We start from the raw sequence: 21,034 nt of genomic DNA, 5'->3' as shown, positions 1-21,034 counted from the left end.
TGATTTCTTATAGGCTTTCTCAATACTACATTTTTAAAATTAAATTGAATCTAAATGAATAAGAAAAGCATATTATACTATTTGTAATGACAGAAAACTGTTACAAGTATCCTCACTTGCTAATGGATCATATTCTACTCACAAAAGTAGTTTTAGGATTAAAGAAATGTTTCATTTTCCCCCTTAACAGACTGCAACTGCACGAGGACAACTCTGATGGTGAATTCTAGGCAGGAATCCAAAGAGACTCTCTATTTTGATGGGTTATTTAAGAGCAGCCTACCTTTCTCTCTTTTTTCTTCTTGGTCACCTGGTACTGGAATCACTTCCAGTTGCTCCTCAATCGTGGCATCTTGGTTTGATGAAAACTCTAAAAAGAATGAGACAGGAGGATACTCTGGAATTTTTTAGTTGAAATCGTTGACAAAACACACTTACTAAAGCATACAAAGTTAAAATTCTTTCCCTCACCCCCTCCAAGTTTTAACAGGCATACAAAGCAGAAAACTATTGCTATTCTCTAGAAATCATTGCCTAAAACACACCCACCCCGCTCTCCAACACACAGGTGTGTGTAGGAGTCCTGGTCCGTGGTTTTGTCTCATTCTCTGGTAAAGATATATGCCATTTTCAATACCTTCTGTTTCCGTGTATGAGCTCTGTGACTCTGCCTCAAGTTTTATCTCATTCTTCATTGAATCATTCTCTTGTCCTGTTAAGAAGAGTGATTGAATTTTTTTTAAAATGTGATACGCATGACCATAGCTTTATTCCTGGTTTGAAAAAGAAAAGAATCTCAGAAACCAAGCTGCAACCATGCATGGAGAGGTAGAGAACAGTTTTGAATGAAAACAGAGGGTGAAGGTATCATTTTTGCAGATCATCAAATTTACCTCAATTATTTTATAAGAAATATCTAGGTAATTTAGGTAAAAACTCTTCTTTGAGCTGATTGGTATAATTAATATTTAGCTTATGAATGTACTAACAGAAGTGAACACAACCTGGAAGTTTTGATATTTTAAATAATTCCTGGGTTGTATGTGTTAATTATATTTAATTTTCCTTGAAGATATATATATTCCTGTATTGAAGATTCCTGGAAAATTAAAACACTAATTGCATTTTCATTCTTCCATCAATGGAGCATGAAAAATTGGAGCAATGTGAGCACACACAGACTGGGCCCCCTAACAGCCCAGCCACTCTCTAATGGCACCTGCTCAACACAGCAAAGGTCAGGAGAGAATTCAGCCAACTCTTAGTTACCATGAGGCTCATTATCTAGTAATGTTTTTTATTCCCCACTACACCCCCTGGCTTCTCCTCCTCCCTATCCCTGTAGGGTTTAGAACATTTAAGTGTTCATTAAGGGGGTAAATTGAAATCTCTACATTTTGTCTCATATTGATGAAAGATTTTATGCTCAGGGTATTTCACTGCTGAATTAAAAAAAAAAAAAAATCCAGAGCTAAGCTTGGTTATAGGCAGAAAGGGGATGCAGAGGAGCTTGGGCTCTTTGCCTGGGTACATCCCTGTGGTAGATGCATTATTGTTCCTCCTCCTTTCTGTAAGAGGAGACTACTTCTCTGTCTGTAACCATGTGACCTGTAGTGGCCCCTGTGGGACAAGTGTATGTTCCCACCTCATTGGTGCAAGGCACATTCATGTCACTTGGTTTACAAAATGGCATAGCAACAGACATGATGTGTATTAGATTTAAGCAGAAGCGTCAAGATCCATTGCATGCTTCCTCAAGCTCTCTTGCTCCTAAAAGAGGGTGTTCCTTCAGCCTAGATCCTGGGATGAAAGCACATGGAGCAGAACTAAGCAGAGACATGACAAACCTTTGTTGTAGCTATTAGAATTTTAGGGTTATTTGTTCCTACAGCAAAGTTGATATACAACCTCTCATTTATAGTAGCTCATTAACACAACTGTTAGTAATCTGCCTGTTAGAGTACTTCCTTTAGGGACAATGATAACCGAACAACAATAAAGAAATTGAAAAAATTAAAAAAATAATCATTAGAGTACTTCCTTCTGGTTCATTCTCCTTTACAGTAACCAAATCTCTAAAAAAAAAAAGTGTTTTTTTTGACATCCATTCCTCTTGAACTCAATTTTAATCAAAAGGATCCAACAAAAAATTGCAACTACAATATATTTATATATTTGTTCATTGAAGCTAAAAACATCAAGCTGCCTTTGATGTCTTTCTGTCATTACTCCTAAAATTCAATGAAATGACAAGATTTGATATTTTTGAAAAATGCTTCTTTTTTCCTGTTTAGTTCCCTTCCTCATTACTCATTCAAGGATATATTATCTCTCTCTTGGATCTATAATTTTTCTCCTGTAAACGATTTTATGAATTTCTAACAGTAATATTTTTGAAATATGAATTTAAGACCTTTCCCCTGCTGATAAATCTCATTCATCCCCATTTCTCTCTACTGCTATACAAACTGGTCCATGGGCAAGCAACATTGGAATTAATTACCTGGGAGCTTTTCAAAAATGCAGGATTTTAGGCCTCATCTCAAACCTACAGACTCATAGTGTACATTTTAACAACATTTCTAGGTTCTCTGTTTGTACATTAAATCTTGGGAAGCACTAGCCTAGAAAATATATTTATAAATCAATTCTGTGCAAATTCTAGACTTTGTCTATTTTATGCACATTTTTTTCTAATTATTATATCAGCCCTGTAAAATTAGTATTATGATCCCCACTCTACTTTCAAAATTCTCAACTAGGTTTATCTGACCACCAATTCCTTCTGTCTGGAAATGCTTTTACTTTGCTTTTTAATTTTTTAAGTTGAAATATAGCTTGCATATAGTAAAATACTCAAGTCTTAAGACTATAGGTTTTTAAATACACAAACATGTATCACTGTGCAATCACCACCCAGATCAAGAACATTTCTAGCAGCAGAGGCTCTACTTTCCCTTGTGGTACCTGCAGCTAACACCCCCATAGGTGAGCATTCTGTTTTTGAATTTCATATAAACAGAACATACTGTAAGTATCTTACTTTTTTAAGTATATTTTATTGATTATGCTGTTACAGTCATCACCATTTTTTTCTGCCCTTTATCCCCTTCTACCCTGCACACCCCACCCTCTGCATCCCCGTTAGTTCATGGCCATGGGTCGTTCAAATAAGTTCTTTGGTTCCTTCATTTCCTATGCTATTCTTAACCTCCCCCTGTCTATTTTGTACCTACCATTTATGCGTCTTATTCCCTGTAACTTTTCCCCCATTCTCCCCCCTCCTCCTCCCTACTGATAACCCTCCACATGGTCTTCATTTCTGTGATTCTGTTCCTGTTGTAGTTGTTTGCTTAGTTTTTGTTTTTGTGTTTTAGGCTCAGTTGTTGATAGTTGAGTTTGTTGACATTTTACTGTTCATAGTTTTTGATCTTCTTTTTCTTAGAAAGACCCTTTAACATTTCCTATAATAATGGCTTGGTGATGATGAATTCCTTTAGCTTTACCTTGTCTGGGAAGCACTTTATCTGCCCTTCCATTCTAAATGATAGTTCTGCTGGATACAGTAATCTTGGATGCAGGTTCTTGTCTTTCATGACTGTGAATACTTGTTTCCAGCCCCTTCTTACCTGCAAGGTTTCTTTTGAGAAACCAGCTGATAGTCTTGTGGGCACTCCTTTATAACACTATCCTCTCCTCTTGCTGCTTTTAAGATTCTCTCCTTATTTTTAACCTTGGGTAACTTAATTATGTGCCTTGGTGTGTTTCTTCTTGAATCCAATTTCTTTGGGACTCTCTGAGCTTCCTGAATTTCGTGGAAGTCTATCTCTTTCACCAGATTGGGCAAGTGTTCCTTCCTTATTTGTTCAAGGAAGTTTTCAATTTCACACTCTTCCTCTTTATCCCTATGATTCAGGTATTGGAATATTGAAAGTTGTCCCAGGGGTTCCTAAGCTCAGCTCTCTCCCCACTTTCCACCATTTCCCTTACTTCCCACAAGTGGATTGTGCCCTTTCAGGTGCTGATTCCCAGGTGGGTGGGTTTGTGTACATTCTAGGACCTCGTGTTCCTCTCCAATTGACTCTCCTGTGAGACTGGAAGTTTCTCCCCCTGAGGCAACCCCCACAGGTTTTTATAGCCAGAGGTTTTGAGTCTTTAGTTTCCTGCTCTGAAACCCTTTTTTGTGCAGCCTATCTTACTCCCCAGTTGTTCCTCCCAGCTTGTACTACCTGGTCAGACAGCTCCCACCTTACCCTCACAGTTGGCTGACTGTCCTCTCTACCCCAGCTGCCCGTTTCCGCCCCTCCTACTAGTTTGGATGAATATTTCTTTAACTCCTTGGTTGTCAGACTTCCATGCAGTTTGATTTTCTGGCAGTTCTGATTGTTTTTTGTTTTTAAATTTGTTGTTATCCTTCTTTTGGTTGTGTGAGGAAGTGAAACATTTCTATGTAAGCCTCCATCTTGACCAGAACTAACAATCTGTATCTTACTTTTTTACACATGTTTTTCTGTGAGATTAATCTTGATTCCAGTTCTTGATTCATTATTTTCATTGCTGTATACTATTTCAGTGTCTAATATGATGTTATATAGATGTTGAATTATTTTTAATTTGGGGCTATTATAAATAATGTTACTAAAATTTCTTGTGCATTTATTTATTTATTTATTTATTTATTTATGGGCATACAGACTTATATCACTTGGGTATAAACCTAGCAGTGAAATTTCTAAGGAATAGGCAACATACATGTTTAGTCTTACTAGACACTTTAAAATAGTGTTCAAAGAGTTTGTTGCATTTTACACTCCCACCTGAAATGCATGAGATTTCCATTCTGCTTCTCATTCTTTATGATGTCATGGTACTCACCACAATTCTTTAATATGGAGGAAAGAGCCATTAAAGATCTTTCCTCCAGACCCATTTCTACCCTTCTTACCTTTGAGTACCATATAAAGTGATTACATCTTTGCTTACTGAGTTCCTTTGCTCATTCTTCTATTTATTATTTTCCTTATTACAGTATAAATAGCTGTGTCTGCATTTGTTTCTCTCACCAGGTTATGAGCATTGTGAAGATAGCAATTGTATTTTATTCATATATTCCTTTCCAACACCTACTGATGAATGAGCAATAAATAACTATTTAATTTGCCCTCTATTATAGTACTCATCAATGTCTATAAATAGTAATTAGGGACTGTAACTTACTTCTTACCACAATCTTTAGTAATAAGTTAGTGCCTTAGGCTACTAAGCTCTTCATATACTATATTTATGGCAAAGGACCCTGGAAGGAGAACTGGATGCTCTTTGGGCTTTACTTTTATTATTATTTTTAAAGGCCAAAAAAACTCAAAAAAACAACTGAGATTCTTTTTATCTTTGGTGGTATATGAGGATATGTCTCCTGGTAGTTTCTAGTCACATTAACATTTATTTATTGGGAAGATGATACTGAGAGGGAACCTTCACTGTTTATTGAGTGAGCCTCATTAGCTATCACTGTGGATATGGGGAATTCTCAAGGTTGTAGCTGGGACCTGAACTCATTATTCATGATCTGTACAATGAAGGTGAAGAGTAGAGCATTTGGAGAGTTGAAGCAGCCACTCTGTATTCTTGTGTGTATCCAGTCCCAGTGCTCCACTTGATAAATTTTTAGAGGAATTCTATCAGGAATAGGAAGATCACAGTTTAACAGGGCTGGGGCACTGCTGATATGGTGGGGCACTGCTAGAGGAGGCAGCCTGTGGCTGTTGATGAATACTAGGGTTTTTCTCTGTGACTAGAAAGGTCCAGCACTTCATTGTGTGGATGAGAGACCACTGCAAAGATTTTGTGGAGTATTTTGCTTCCCTGCCGTTTCACCCATGTGTTTACATATGTTAGCAATAATTTCTTGAAATGGAAATACATATATTTTCTTCTCTCTAATTTTTCTTAGGGAAAGTTAGTAAAAAAATAGGGGGAAGAAATGATGTGTACAGCTTTGAAATCCAAGAATAATCATATATGCTTCCATTGCTGGACCAGGGCATGACATATTACACAAAGGAGGTATGTGTGAGTCCCTTGCCCCACACCCAGGCCTGCTGTGTGTTAACGATGACTGTAGCCCATCTGTCTTTCTCTTCCGTGCACTCAGACATTCTACATTCCATCTTGCTTCCTTGACCCCATGGGGCAAGCTTTATGCTTGCCTCTCAACATTCAGTCTAGTTGAATTCCACCCACTGTTCTTTGCCCTAATCCCTCCTGGCAGAGAAAAAAAAGAACGTAAAAGATCCCGCAGTTTATATGTATGTTTTTTATATAGTGTACTCAATCATCCATACTAATGGAAGGGGACCATTAGAACAGATAATCCAAAAATGCATTCACTTTTCTATAGAACTAGATATCATGATTGTTTCCTGGAGCCCTGGTAATTAAGTTTGGCTCAAGCTAGTGCTTTTATTAATTTGCATAAAAATTGGTCTGGGAACACCAATCTGGAATTAAACATTTCTAGAGAATAAACCTACACTCACTTTGTAAATGCACTGTTTTTATCCAATAGCAACAACAGTATAGCTTTATCGTTTGTGGATTATTCGATGGTTAGATCTTAGTAAGAACAAAGACTTTGTTTCTTTGATGCTTGTCTTAAAGACAATAGAAATTGTGTTTTTGTTAAACTTAAAACTTGACTGCTGCTGTTCTTCAAAATTGTACTTTTACCCTGTCTAAAACCACCCCAGATTAAGGGCAAAATTTCAATTAGAGTGAATTTGATTATTTTTTAGTCATCCTTAGGTTTCTCCGAGGGCAAATAAAACTATTCTAATGTACATTATTTCTAAAATTATTTTTCTGTATTATAAAAGAAGGCAATTTGCTTATAGAAACACTAAAAATGCATACTAATATTGACAATTATGGATAATATTACAACTAAGGGATGGTCACTGTTAACACTGTAAACTGCTATCATTCTTGTGTGTGTACATAGGTGTGTATATACTGTGTTTATATGTATATGAACATATGTACTGCTGTATGTGTATGTGTCTGTGGGTGTGTCTGCATATAGACACATATACAGAAAATATCAAAATAAATTTATACTTAAATACTTGCTTTTTTAGCTTATATTTTTATAAGGATCTTTACACTGTCTCTACAATTTCTTCAGAAGTCTTATTTTTAAAAGATGCATATCATATTTTTTGGACCATAAGATGCACCTAGGGTTTAGAGGAGGAAAATAGGAAAAAAAAAAACCTGCTCCACCCCTGACGCCCCCCGCGCCCCAGCCAGCCAAGTAAGCTACATTCGGGCTATAAGACACACCCCCATTTTCCTCCCAAATTTGAGGGGGGAAGTGTGTCTTATAGTCTGAAAAATATGGTATATTCCATGTTATGGACAAACTTTTGGATGTTTACTTTTTTGCCAATAAATTATATCACAATGAACATTTTTGTGAATACATATCTGCATATTTTTGGTGAGTGTTATTTTAAGATGAATTAATAAATTCTTGGATCAAAATATAAACATTTCACCTTTTATTTGATTTGTCAAAATTCCTGATGAGGTTATACTCATTAATCTCCCACTAATGGTGTATGTGTGTGTAAATACCCTACTCATATTAATTCTATGTATTTTCAATCCTACTTAAACTCTCAATATTCAAAAGGAAAAGACACTGAAAACACTGAAATCATGTTTTATCTGCAATTCTTTAGGTAATAAAGAGATAAGTCATGACTTCATATTTATGACTATATTCTTTCCTTGTAAATTATAAGTGAGTTCTCTGCCCATTTTCTTCTTGTGTTGTTATTTTTCTTATGGATTTATGAAGTCTTTATATTTTTTAATAAAAATTAATTCTTTGTCATTTAAGCTGAGAGTACTTCATCCCAGTAGTTTTTCTTTAGAATGTGATTATAGCCTTTATTTATCATGTCAAATTTATATATGAGGTTTAGCTATTTCTCTCTTTTATGGCATATATTGACATACTCATGCAGACATGTGTGTGTATTTTATACAATCATGTCTGTGTGCATATATTCATAGCTCAAAAAGGAGTCTATTTCAAAATTTAAAAAATAGTCTTTGGTTCTTTTAGTCAACTAATTTTATAGTTTCATTTTTATATTTCATCCTTGCTCCTTCTAGAGTTTAAACTGATATAAGGGATGAGATTGGGATTCAGGTTATTTTTCCAAATGGTCAAATAGTTGACTTAATACCATTTATTGAGTCATCTGTTTTTGAAATGTCAGCCTAAATATCTACTGAAATACCATATCTCCTTGGGTCTATTTCTAAACTCTTTATTTTGTTTCATTGATCAGCCTGTCCATTTCTACACTGTTAACCACATTTTTCAAAGATTACATGTCATTTTTAGTTGATTTATTTTGTCACTGACTGATAATATCATATCTGTGAATTTCCCATTACATTTCAAATCAAATTTTATTCATATTGTATCTTTTTGTATCACCTGACACATAAAAAACCACCATTGTTATATTTAATCAGTGATTTAAATTTTATTGATATAGAATAACAAACTTTCTCACTTGAGACTTTTTGCTAGAAGTGTAACTGAATAGATTCAAAATAGTATTTCATGGTTTATTTTTATGTTCGTTTCCACATATACCTTTTTCTAAGTTTACATTTTTATACCATTAGTATTTCATTGAAATTAATTCAGTGTGACTGGTTTTAACACTTAATAAAGTAACCTAATTACATCTGCTGTCATAACTGTTCGCCTGTGTTTCTGCCACCTTGCCTGATATGCTGTGTTTGTCTCACACTGCCACTTTTATTATTATTTGCTAACTATACTTTTATTATATTTGCTAACTAACTATACTATTTTATTACTAACTATACTCTCATGTTCTGTATAAACTTTCTGGAAATTTAGAAAGTAATATATATTCCTTCAACTCTATTGTTATTATATTCTATTTATAGCTATCATAAAAATTTTCAAAATTATTCTTATACTTAACATTGGCAGAACCCATAGCATGGTAGGATTTTCAGTTTTGATTACCTCCATGGAAGTCAGCATTGTGGGCAGTACCCCTGATCCTCACCATTATCTTTGTTTTATAAAATGTATACTTCTTTTTATTTTGTTCTCCCTCATTTCCTTCCTTATTACCTCCCATTCTTCCTATTTTATTTTATAAAAATGCAACATAGAGTAAAATATACACAAAAATTATGCAGAGCTCAATTACATGACCAAAAGCAAGTAGTAAATCTATATGTTCTTATCATAACCATCGAATTCAGAAAGAAGCTCAGCTCACAGTCCAGTCAGTACCTCTTCTCCATCACTGAAGTTTAATCAATATCAACTGTCTTAGTAATAACTGCCTAGATTTTCTTTATACTTTTATCATCTAAGCACATCTTTCCAAGTATTATGGTTATTTTTTCTGCTTCTAAACATTGATATAAATGAATTGTACAACATACATGCTTTTGTGCCTTCTTTAGTTTAATATTATGTTTGTGAGATTCATCTATGGTTTTGCCTGCTATATTTGTTCCTCTTTATGTAACTTGTCTTTTCCTTTGGATTTTTCTCGTTATCACTGATGTTGAGCAAGTTGATTTTGATGTACTTAGGTATAATTTTCTTTATGGGTTTTTTGTGTGTTTTGGGGTCATAGAACTTCTTGGATATGTGGGTTCATAGTTGGAATGAAATTTCTGAAAAATTTCAGCCATTATTATTTTTCTTTCACCTGTCTTTCCCTCCCATGCCTGCCTTCAGAGATTTCAATTTATGCATATTGGGATTGGAATTAATCTTGGAGTTGTTCCATATCTCTCCAATGGCCTTTTCTTTTTCCTCAGTCATTTATTCTCTCTGTGTCAATTTGAGTAGCTTCTATTGCTACAGCTTCAAGTTCACTACCCTTTTCTTTTGTAGTGTCTAATCTGCCATTATTCTTATCAAGTATGATTTTCCTCTCAGCCACTGTTTTTTATCTCTAGAAATTCAGTTTGTGTGTTTTTTATTTCCACCATGCCTCTAAATATGAACAATCATATTTAGCTTCTGGAAGTTGTGGAATACAGTAATAATAATTTTTAACATGGTCTTCCATATGTTACTCTATTTGTGCCACTACTGGATTAATTTATATCAATTGATTTCTTCTATTGGCCATATTTTTACTTCTTGAATTGAAAATTGGGAAAGGATTGGGAAAGGTCTGAGATTTTATCCCGTTTGTGAATTAATAAGTTAGCTAGTCACAGTTCCACGGCTGATGACAGAAGAGAGACTTGCAGCCCAGGAATAAAGGACAGTTTGTTATTCAGAGCAATAGCAGTAGCCAGACTACTTGTACTTGTTCCCTGAGCCTCAGTTCCCCTTGGGTGACCAAGTGATACTTGCATACTCAGTGGGTTGTATTGTATGGGAGAACCTAAATCTTAGACAACTTGAATATTTCATAATGGACAGTAAGCACATCTGTCTCTTGGGAGAGGGACACTATTTTTATCTTCCAAGACAGTTTCTCTGTCTTCCAAGACTGTTAACTTTAAAAACATCCTTAAAAAGGTGAGTTAAAACAAGGGCAACCAGGGCTTCTGCTGGTAAAATACACAGAGACACATGAGATGCATGGATATTTGTCTTGCAATACTTTTCATGCCCAGTAATTTTGTCGATTAATCTGATGAGCATGAAATATGTTTATATTTCTATAAATAATTTTGATCTTCATTCTGGGATCAGTTAATTTATTCACAAAGAGTTTCATCTTTTCAAATCTTGTTTTTAATCTGAATTGTGGAGGACAATAGCAGCATTTAGTATATTGCAAGTTCTGGTCCACTAGTGAGGCAAAATCCTTCTAAGCCCTCTATGAATTTTTAGGTTTTCCAGTCTGGATTATGGGAAGAGACATTTCACTCAGCCCTGTGGAAGCTTCAGGTATCATTCCCTCAAATCCTTTAGGAGTTTTTATTCAGCCTCTCACGCATGCACTGGTAATTTCCTCTCAGGTATGCACTGATCAGTACACAGCTGAAGACTTGAAGGATTCCCTTTATACATCTCTAAGAGTTTCCTCTTTTGCCATGGCTGGTATGGCTCAGTGGATTGAGTGTTGGCATGGAAACCAAAAGGTTGCTAGTTCAATTCTGGTCATGGCACATGCATGGGTTGTGGGTCAGGTGCTCAGCTGGGGGTGTGCAAGAGGCAACCAATTGATGTTTCTCTCCCTCTTTTCTCCTTCCTTTCTCCTCTCTCTAAAAGTGAATAAAAAATCTTAAAAAAAAAAAAGAGTTCCTTCTTTGGAGCTCTTTCACTAGTACTTGGAGGTGGGCTCTGCTTGAGTTCCTTCTCCCTGCACTTTGGGCTGGGAATTCTCTTCAAGAATTTATCTGAGACATCACAGGACTCACCTCATTTCCTGACTTAGGTACTACACATGGAGACATCAAATTTAAATGTTAATTGGTATTTTTATTCTTCATGACAATGGAAAAACATTAGCACACTTAATTTACCTCATCCAAATAAAGACAGTTACTGTAGTATATTTTAATTCTAAGTATGTCTTTGGCTAAATTTTATTTTTCAGTCACAGTTTAAGTATATCTGAACCCTCAGAATACATTATTATTATTATAATCATCATTATTGATTTGTGTCATTAATACTCATTTAGACTTACTCAATAATTACCATTTACCTTGCTCTTAATTCCTTCCTTCATCTTTGACCTTCTAACTGGATTCAGTATCATCCTACCTTAAGAACACTAGAATTCTACAGTGATTAACTTCTATTGGTCTGCAACATTCATAATTAAACTTTATTCTTGAAACATACATTTTCCCTGAGTTTAGAATTTGGGTTGGCAGATATTCTCTTGTACTGTCTTTTCATTTCCATCCTATTTATTGAAAAGTCAGCTGTCAGTCCAGTTGTTTAAAGATTGCTTTTTGGATGTCCTCTTTATCTTTAATTTTTAGCAATTTTACTATGATGGGCCTTGCTGTAGATTTACTTTGCTTAGAGTTCAAAGGACTTTTGAAACATGTGGCTCGATATCCTTCAACACTGTAGGAAATTTCTCACTGTAATTTCTTCGCATATTGCTTTTGTGATGGACTGTCATCTTATCCTCCATGTGTTTTCATTTTCTTTAGTGTTTGCCATCCAGTGTTTCTCTACTGTTTTTATTTCAGATATATTCTTGTGACACAACTTCAAGTTCACAAATTCTCTTTTATGTGTGTCTAATACGCTGTTAAACTATAAGTTCATTCATTGAATTCTTCATTTCAGTTGTGGCATCTTTTACATTTAGACCTTCTTTTCTTTTCCTCATTTTTATATTTTGAGTTTCCAATTCTCAGCTAAATTTTTCAATCTTGTCTTTATTTCCTGGTATTGTACATAGCTCTTGTGTTTTATAGCTTGTGTTTATCACTAATGTTTTCATCTTATGATTCGACTCTTTGTTTGGTTTTCATGATACCTGGTTTTCTCATTTATTCTGGCTATTTTTGCAGGTGTGAGTGCTGAACATTATATTTAACAGATTGTTTATGTAAATGATTTCAAACTTAACATCCTTTTTTTCCCAAGTATTTTTTATTTTATTTTTAAAATTTTTATTGTTATTCAATTACAGTTGTCTGTCTTTTCTCCCCATTCCTCCACCCCAGCCAAACCCCCCTCCCCCACCTCCACCCTCCTCCTTGATTTTGTCCATGTGTCCTTTATAGTATTAACACCCTTTTTTAATCTAATAAATATTTTACTTTTTTTTTCTTAGGTGCCTAGAGGGACTAGTAATCTCAGTTGGTTTTAATTTAATTTGGGGATTGAGACAATTTAAAGCTGGTCAGCAGTCTTAAAAAAAAAACAGAATTATCTTCTGCAGGGTGGGCCCCTTGTAGTACAGGCTTCCCTTGTTAGACTAGGTGAGTGTTCTAGGAACCTATCTGTATCGGTGTACCTGTTGGCATTATTGTGAGAGGCTGTATTTGGCTTCAGTTATTTTTTTGAAGACTCAGTGCATTTTCTCATTTCACAATGGGTTACTTACAAATACACACTGCACTGAGTGTTCCGCAGTTTTTGACCCAAAACAGCATGACTCCCATGCCACACCCACTCTATTCATCTCATCTCACTACAAGTGACTTCTTTTTTGTTTCTCCAGGTGAAAAAAGTCCTCAAAGAGAAACATTTTGCCAATGTGGAAGAGATGAAACAAAAATGGCAGAAGCACTAAAATCAACAAGTTCAAAAACTGTTTTGGGCAATAGAAAAGACATCTCAATAGATGTATTGCATCAAATGGAAAGTACTTCGAAGGTGACTGAAATTTTAAAATGTAAGAAAAAATACACAATTTTTAATAAATAAATTTTGTTTGTTTGGGTCCCCCCTCACATCTTCGGGGTTTCAACCCAAGAAACAGTGGTGTACCAGAGCCCATGACACTTGAGCAATAGGACTCAAGATACTTTTTGAATAATCAGCAAATGTCGTAACGTAAAAAGAGTTTCAAATTCTGAACTCACACTTCTGAATATCCATTTTTTTCCCATAAGCTAGCCTGACAATACTCTATCTTATTAGCTCTTGGATGTCTTTAAGTAGACTCCTGCTCTTTCTAAGCTGTCTGGTTGTCTTCATGAAAGTAGTGGAGTAATAGTCTAATTTATTTAAAATTTCATTACTGATAGAAAAAGTGTCTTCTTTTCATTAAAAAAACATATACTATAATTTTCAAAGGTAAAAGCAAACATTTAAGATATTTTTATTCTAATTCAAAACAATTATTTCAACATTTTTGTGCATTTAATGTCTTTTATGATATACTCCTACCATCCTGTGCCTTTCTCAGTCTTGAATTTTTCCTTCCTTTCTATATTTATTGTTATTGCACAGGCCTTCTGTTGTTTTTTTCAGAATGGATACTTGGGTGGTATATTAATTTTTGTGTTCCTGAGAAAATATTACTTTTGACTTCATGCATGAATAATGACTTCACTAAAAATAGAAACTGTGTTCTTTAGAGCTCTGGAAATGTTACTCCATTTTCTTCTAGTATTTTGATTTGTGAAAAAGCAGGATATGGGTTATCTGATTTTGGTAATTTTGCTTTTAACCTGATTTTGACTTTTCTATTTGCTTTAAAAGTCTTTATCATTGATCTCCAGAAATTCCATGAGCCTTGGTAGATTTCTATTCTCCTTTGTGTTTTCATTATTTTTCCCTACAAATATAATGTGTGTAAATATTTTGTTTTGGATGAAGGAACTGGTTTGCATTAGGAATACTTTTTTTTCTGTAATTTTTCTAAAGATTGCTTCATTTCTGTTTGTTTTAGTCTCTCTTCCTGGAATTACAAAGATATATAGATTTAATCTCCTGGATCTATTTCCTATATGTTTCATATTTTCTCATTGTTATTATATCTTCATTTCAGTAGTAGTAAACCCAATGCCTACAGAATTCAGGCAGGTAACAAAAATCAATAAAGCCAGCCTAGCACATATATAATGAGTGGTAAGGATGGAGGAGAACAAATGCCCCTTCTAAATTTGACCACAACTAATTACTTGGTATTGAGCTCTAATAAAATATAACCAGATTCTATTTTTTCAGGAAAACTAAAATCTGAGTTTTAAAAAAATGCAATATTCTTAAGTAGAAAAACACTGAAAAAAGACCTCATTTCTTACCATTGGTATTATCTTGGTCACACACAGCATGATCTGTTACTTCACTGTCTTTTATAATATTGTCATCCTTTGCAGATTCTGACACAAAAAACAAGTAAAACATCTAGTCAGCATTTTCAACCAGGAAATAGAGCAGCTTCTAGTACTAACATGATTTAGTTTGGAGATAGAATTTATAATTTTTTAAAAATACCATTAAAATACTTAAATATTTTAACCAAATAGAGAATATTAAAGGAATATATAATATTCATGTTCTTAATGCTTCCATTACTGTAGTTGTTCATGTAGGGGGATCATGAGTCCTTGAAAAAGCCATATGTAGACATTTGAAATTCAGTAGTAACTAAGTTCACCTTCCTTAGGAACTCTAGCAGTAAAACAATAGCAAAGGGCGGGTGCAAACCTTCTGTTCTGTGCAATTTCTTCTTCACTCTTGTTTAGCACATTTAAGCATGGGATCAGCATAAGTTCATATGATATACTTAACAGTGGCTAAAAGGTTTCCCATGACTGTGTAGTTTTGTAAATCTAGAAAGGACTCCCTGTTAGAAATTTGAGGTCTCTCTGGAGGCTTCTTTTTTTTTTTTTTTTTTTTTTTTTTTAATTTTGTAATTTCTTTTCTTTCTTTTTTTTTTTTTATTGTTATGCAATTACAGTTGTATGCCTTTTCTCCCCATCCCTCTACCCCACCCCAGGTGAACCCACCTCCCTCCCCCCTCTCCACCCTCCCCCTTGGTTTTGTCCATGTGTCCTTTATAGTAGTTCCTGTAATACCCTCTTCCCACTATCCCCGCCCCCACCCCCCACCCCCGCCCTGGCTATTGTTAGATTGTTCTTAACTTCAATGTCTCTGGTTATATTTTGTTTGCTTTTTTCTTCTATTGCTTATGTTCCAGTTAAAGGTGAGATCATGCAAGTTGGTCAGCAGGAAGATAGAAAACAGGTCTTTCATTTATTCTACAAATATTGATTAAGGGCCTGCTCGATGTTGGACCCTATTCTTGACTCTGCAGAGTCTGTTGTAAACAAGATGCCAAATTTCTGCCCTCACAGAGGTTTCAATCTGGTGGACATTTTTCATGCAGCTCAAAGGATGATAATCCAAAGATAAAGAAAACCATGAGCTAATCTTACAAGCATGTGCCACGAAGAAAACTGGGGATGATAGAATGACACCACTATAACTTACAAATGGGCTCTCTACTGAGATCATATTGCTCAGTTGTAATTTAATTCCCTAACAGAGCAGATTTAGGTGGAATCTAAAATAAATCATTCTTTATTGTCTTTTCCTTCTCTTCTTTCTCACTCCACAAACTAGGAGATGGCTTTGAACAGTATAGTTTGGGACATTTGAACGTTTGTTTCTCAGACATACTATGAACATTTGAAGGACAAATGTGAAATCTGGGTAGTTAACACATGATTCAGATTTAATAAACAGTGAAGCAAGTATACACCCAAAGTGTATGGTTTTAATTAACTTCAAATAACTCCCCAAACACAAATGTTTAATTATCTGCACAGCTTCTTCTTTCTTTCTGAGACTGACAGTAAGTTTCAAAATCCAAATTTGGGAGCATAGATGCATTTTCCAAACTGTTACTGCACTCATGTCAAATTGTTTTAAACCAGCTCCCATTAAAATATGGCTTTTTAATTTTGAATCTATCATTTGAATACTTTTTTCCACATTAACACTGAAAATAAATAATGATTGAAAAAGTTACTATATGGATCAGGCCAAATTTTAGTTTTAAGTGTGTTATAGTTTTGCTTGTTTATAAAAATGGTATAATCCAATATCTAGTAATGCTGCACTGCATTGTATACAAAATTACTATTTATAATGACAAAGAAGGAAAACATACCTAATATATATGGTCATTAAAAAACCTTATTATTTCTATGTATGGTCTATAAATGATCATGAAAAAATGTAGTTGGATATACTAAATTTTTGCAGCATTTTGGATTCACATTTTATTTAATTCTAAAAATTATCATGTGGCAATGTTAAAAAAAAAGTAGGGTTATCACCTAATTCTGAGATTCAATCAATGTTATTTTAATAGCAGAGAACTGGAATTAAATTTATATGTACATTCTGACATTCAAAGTCTTTAAGGTCAATATCCTATTAGAGAATGTTTTTCAAATGCAAATATTAAATCCAATAGTAAAGTTAAGGTTCTAAAGCTAGGTTATCTTTTAAGATTAACAAGAATAAATAATAAATCCTTTCATAAATTAAAAAAATCTCATTTAGAAAGTTGAAAAAGTTCTAAAAGAAAATTTAAAATAGATTAAAACAAGAAAAACTTAAAACAGAAATTTCAAAAAGTAGGGTTTTTTAAAATTTATTAATTTTAGAGAGAGAGAGAGAAAGGGAGGGAAAGGGAGAGAAAGAGAGAAAGAAATGGCACTTTGTTGTTACACTTATTTATTCATTCATTGGTTGATTCTTGTATGTGCCCTGACCTGGGATTGAACCTGAAACCTGGGCATAATGGGATGATGCTCTAACCAACTGAACTAGCCAGCCAGGGTCAAAAACTAGGTTATATTTAATGCAGTCAATTACACATGTCCACACAGACTAGTACAATACATGTATAGTTTCAAGCTTTGATGAAAAATGATGGAACTATTGAATTTTTAATAAACATATCTAAACTATAAATCAAAATATATGTGATATCTTTAAAAAAGTACCCTCTTAGAACAAAAGTTCTTAACCCTAGGGGATCTCTGAATATACTCTAGGGGTTCACAAATTCTTTTGAAATAATATGCAAAATCTGTGCATGTATTTATTCATACGTTCATTTTTCTGGGAGGAGACAGCTTCCATCTTTTTCTCACAGGGACCCATGATGCCAACAAAGTTAAAAATGACTATAGACATTCATACCCTAATGCCACTGACAGTGCCATCTTACAAAACATTTCTAGGACTATGATTGAGAAGCTAGCTATAGAACTTGATGCCTATTCTGTTAATTATCAATGATGGCAATTCTTGAATGTTTAAGGTAGATTTAGCTTGAGGAAATAGACAAAAAACATGGAGGTATGTTTAATAAATGAAGAAGACACTTCAACTCACAAGAAACAAAATTAGAGTTGACTATAATGTAAAAAATTGTATGGATCAAGCCAGGAGGTATACAAAAACCATCCAGTAAGAGAGGTAGCCTCTGATGACTATTAAAGTACTGGCAGGAGGTTATTTTGGTATAAAAGTGCTAATGGGTCTGAACAAAATAGTAAATGCTATATAAGACACCGACATATAAAATATTCTTGCCCTGTAACATGTAAACATCCATATATGAGTACCTTAGCTTGATGTAGAAGTTGCACAGAAACACAATCACCTGGATTTTCTTTGATTTTTGTAAACTGATTCAAGTATACCAAGCAAAACAACATTTATCCTGCCTCATTTTATTTGAATCACTAGTTTAGTATGTGAAGCAATGAGAATACAGCAGTTTTTCCTTTATCTGAAAGTGTCCTTGTCCACAATAAACTAGAGTCTCCACAGCCAACTCTGGTCTCATCAAACCTCTGCAGTGACTATGCATCTATATAGGAAAAATATATCCTGTAATGTGGTCCCAGAGCGTCAGATGGCCATGATCTGAACTGTACTTGGTCCCATGAAGCTGGACATACAAGGCTAAACTATATTTACCTGAGAAGTAACTTGGTCCCAGGACAATACATTGCCTTGAATGCTGGGAGGCCCGATGAGCTGTGGCCAGTCATTTGTCTTCAGTATGCTCTCATTAATCCCCATTGAAATGTGGCCAATCACTCCCAGAGTTATTGAATCCAGGTACTAATAGTCTTTGAGATGCTGCTAGGAAAACTACCATCATGCACCACTAACATATTTCAAATACCAAACAGTAAATATGTACAAACCAGCTCATTCCTACATTGGAGGAGATATTCATCTGTAAACTGTTATCTGAAAGTATGAGCAGATAAGAAAATCAGTCATGCTGGGGTGGGCAGTGGCTTGGGGTTGGGATTCTAGATTTATAACTATAAATTTAATAAGTCTAGCAAAACCCATTCCCCTTACATAATCTCAGTTTCTGCATCTAAGAACTGAGGGTTTTGAGCCAGATTATCTCTCTCAAATACCTTACAATGCTAATCTGCTGATCTGTTCAAATTCTCTTTGTAAGGAACAACACTTCTCTGTAAACATTTCCAGGCTTCCCTCATTATCACCTACCTCACTTGGACAGTTCTCACTTTATTTATAAAATAAAGCTTAACAGTGGGGGAAGTAGTGCCATGTGACTTCAGTGCCACACTGGCCATCTTTAAGTCTGCAGTTCGAGGAAGAATCATCACCATGTAAAGCAGAACAGCTGGATATAAAGCTGGGCTGGACCATGATGGAAAAAGAATTGCTTAATTACGCTTTCCATCAAGTTAATTTTTCCCCTTTGGCAAAGTAAACAAAGGCAAATATGCTCTTGTTTTGGTTGTCTGTGACCTGCTATCCTTGACCTCCATCCTTCTGATTCCTTTCTATTCTTGCCTGCCTCTGCCTTGCTAGGCCTCCCACCCTAGGCTCTTTTGACATCATTAAAAAAAAAAAAAATCTGACCAGGCCACAGGCATGAAAAGTAGCTATGGTTCTAGTATGAACTGACTTGGAATTCTATTAAGGGTTCATCTCTATCTAAATTAGGAAGAATACAAGTGTTTTATTTAAACTTTGATTTAATTCCATCTGATAATGAAACGTTGTGACTATACTACTGAGGAGAACTCCAAATGAGAAGTGATGAGGGCTTTTTTGCCCCTGACTCTGAGCAGGGTTATAACCTAGCAGCTGGCAACTGTTTGTTAGTTATTTTATTTCAGGGAGAAGTTGAGAAAGTAGACAGAATCTGTCTCTGGATTTATAAATGCTTCACCTTCTGGGCTCAGGCTGTTTTCAGCTGGATGGTTGGAGAGAGTGGCTGAGGTGCCAGGACTTCGTGCTGCCTGGACCCAGGAACTCCCTACAGTCCTCAAGGTGTGAGACATAACCCACCCCATTAGAGGGAAACTTAAGTCATTTTTCCCAAGTGATGAGACATTTGTGGATACTAAGATAAGCATTTGAACTCTTTCTGAGAGTCATTCATTTTATGTGAGCCTCAAAGATATGGGTGACTGATCACTAGCACCTATTTGTTCTTCCCACCTAGAAGAATTCACAAACCCACACAAATGAAAATGGATGTGCTTACTTTTTTCTTTTTGCTTTCCTTCAACTTTTGCACATGCTGTTGAATATAATTCTATAATTTTGATAGCTGTCAAGTGGTTTATTATATGGATCTACTACAAAATATTTTACTATTGCCTCTTTTATCAGAAATTCAATGAATTCAATCTGCAGCCATTCTAAATAACCTTACATTGTTGTGCTGGGTGTCCCAAGACTAGATTAACTCCACTCTCCCTTCTGTTACTTCTTCTCAGCCCACTCCCATGTGAGATCTAGAGATGATAGATCTCTCTAGAGCTAGAGTAGCTAGAACAGAAATAATCTATGTCAGCTAAACTTACTGCAAACAGTGCCCCATCCATATTCCATTGGATGACCCCTGAGATTGCAGCAGGTGTTTTCAGGGGATAAGATGATTTCTGACACTCTGAATAATGGTGTTCTTGTCCCAGATTAGGCAGGAGTACCCCAAAGCTACCCAACTCCTGACTCACAAAGGATTCAAGAGGTAAAACTCCAGTTTCCTCACCCCTCAGGGAGGCAATGCTGAATGCACTCTAAACATCTCTAAGAGGAACGGCACCCCAGTGCCCCTCAGCAGTAACCTGCTTACTAATGTACTCTCTATTGGCTATCTTCCCTTCCCTGTCTCACTTCCCATCCCTCACCTGTGTTTCCTGGGATCACTTACCAAATAAACCAAATGCACCCACATCCTTCTCTTAGGATTTGCTTTTGGAGAACCCAAACTAAGACAACCAAGATAGTCACTAACCTGTCTCCTACTTAGTAGCAAAAATGTGTGTTCATCCTACTTTCCTGACTCTTACACTATGCTGCCTTTTATCAGGAAACATTGGGAAAAGTGTCTGCTACCTGACATGAAAGTGTTTGCCATGTTATACACCATATAACCCTAAGAGCTGGACCACAGATAATTGGTGAGTGAGGAGCCCTGGGCAATCACCTATAGGATGGCCAACAGACATTAAGGTAGCCTATCAGGAAAGTTCCATCTGTTAGTAG

The 21,034-nt window shown here is 35.2% G+C and overlaps 1 protein-coding gene across 1 annotated transcript in view; it reads right to left on the bottom strand.

Moving 5' to 3' along the window:
* The window catches only part of MACROD2 (mono-ADP ribosylhydrolase 2), a 2,068,729-nt gene that overhangs the window by 70,027 nt on the left and 1,977,668 nt on the right, over positions 1-21,034 (bottom strand). Inside the window, exons 14-15 of the mRNA XM_071221798.1 lie at positions 638-712; positions 284-370 (exon numbers count right to left, since the gene is read on the bottom strand). Of these exons, the coding sequence (XP_071077899.1) occupies positions 284-370; positions 638-712 (162 nt within the window). The remainder of the gene's footprint in view (positions 1-283; positions 371-637; positions 713-21,034) is intronic.

Source organism: Desmodus rotundus, chromosome 6 (genome assembly GCF_022682495.2).
Source record: "Desmodus rotundus isolate HL8 chromosome 6, HLdesRot8A.1, whole genome shotgun sequence".
NCBI lineage: Eukaryota > Metazoa > Chordata > Mammalia > Chiroptera > Phyllostomidae > Desmodus > Desmodus rotundus.
This window is presented reverse-complemented; position numbering and strand designations above follow the sequence as displayed.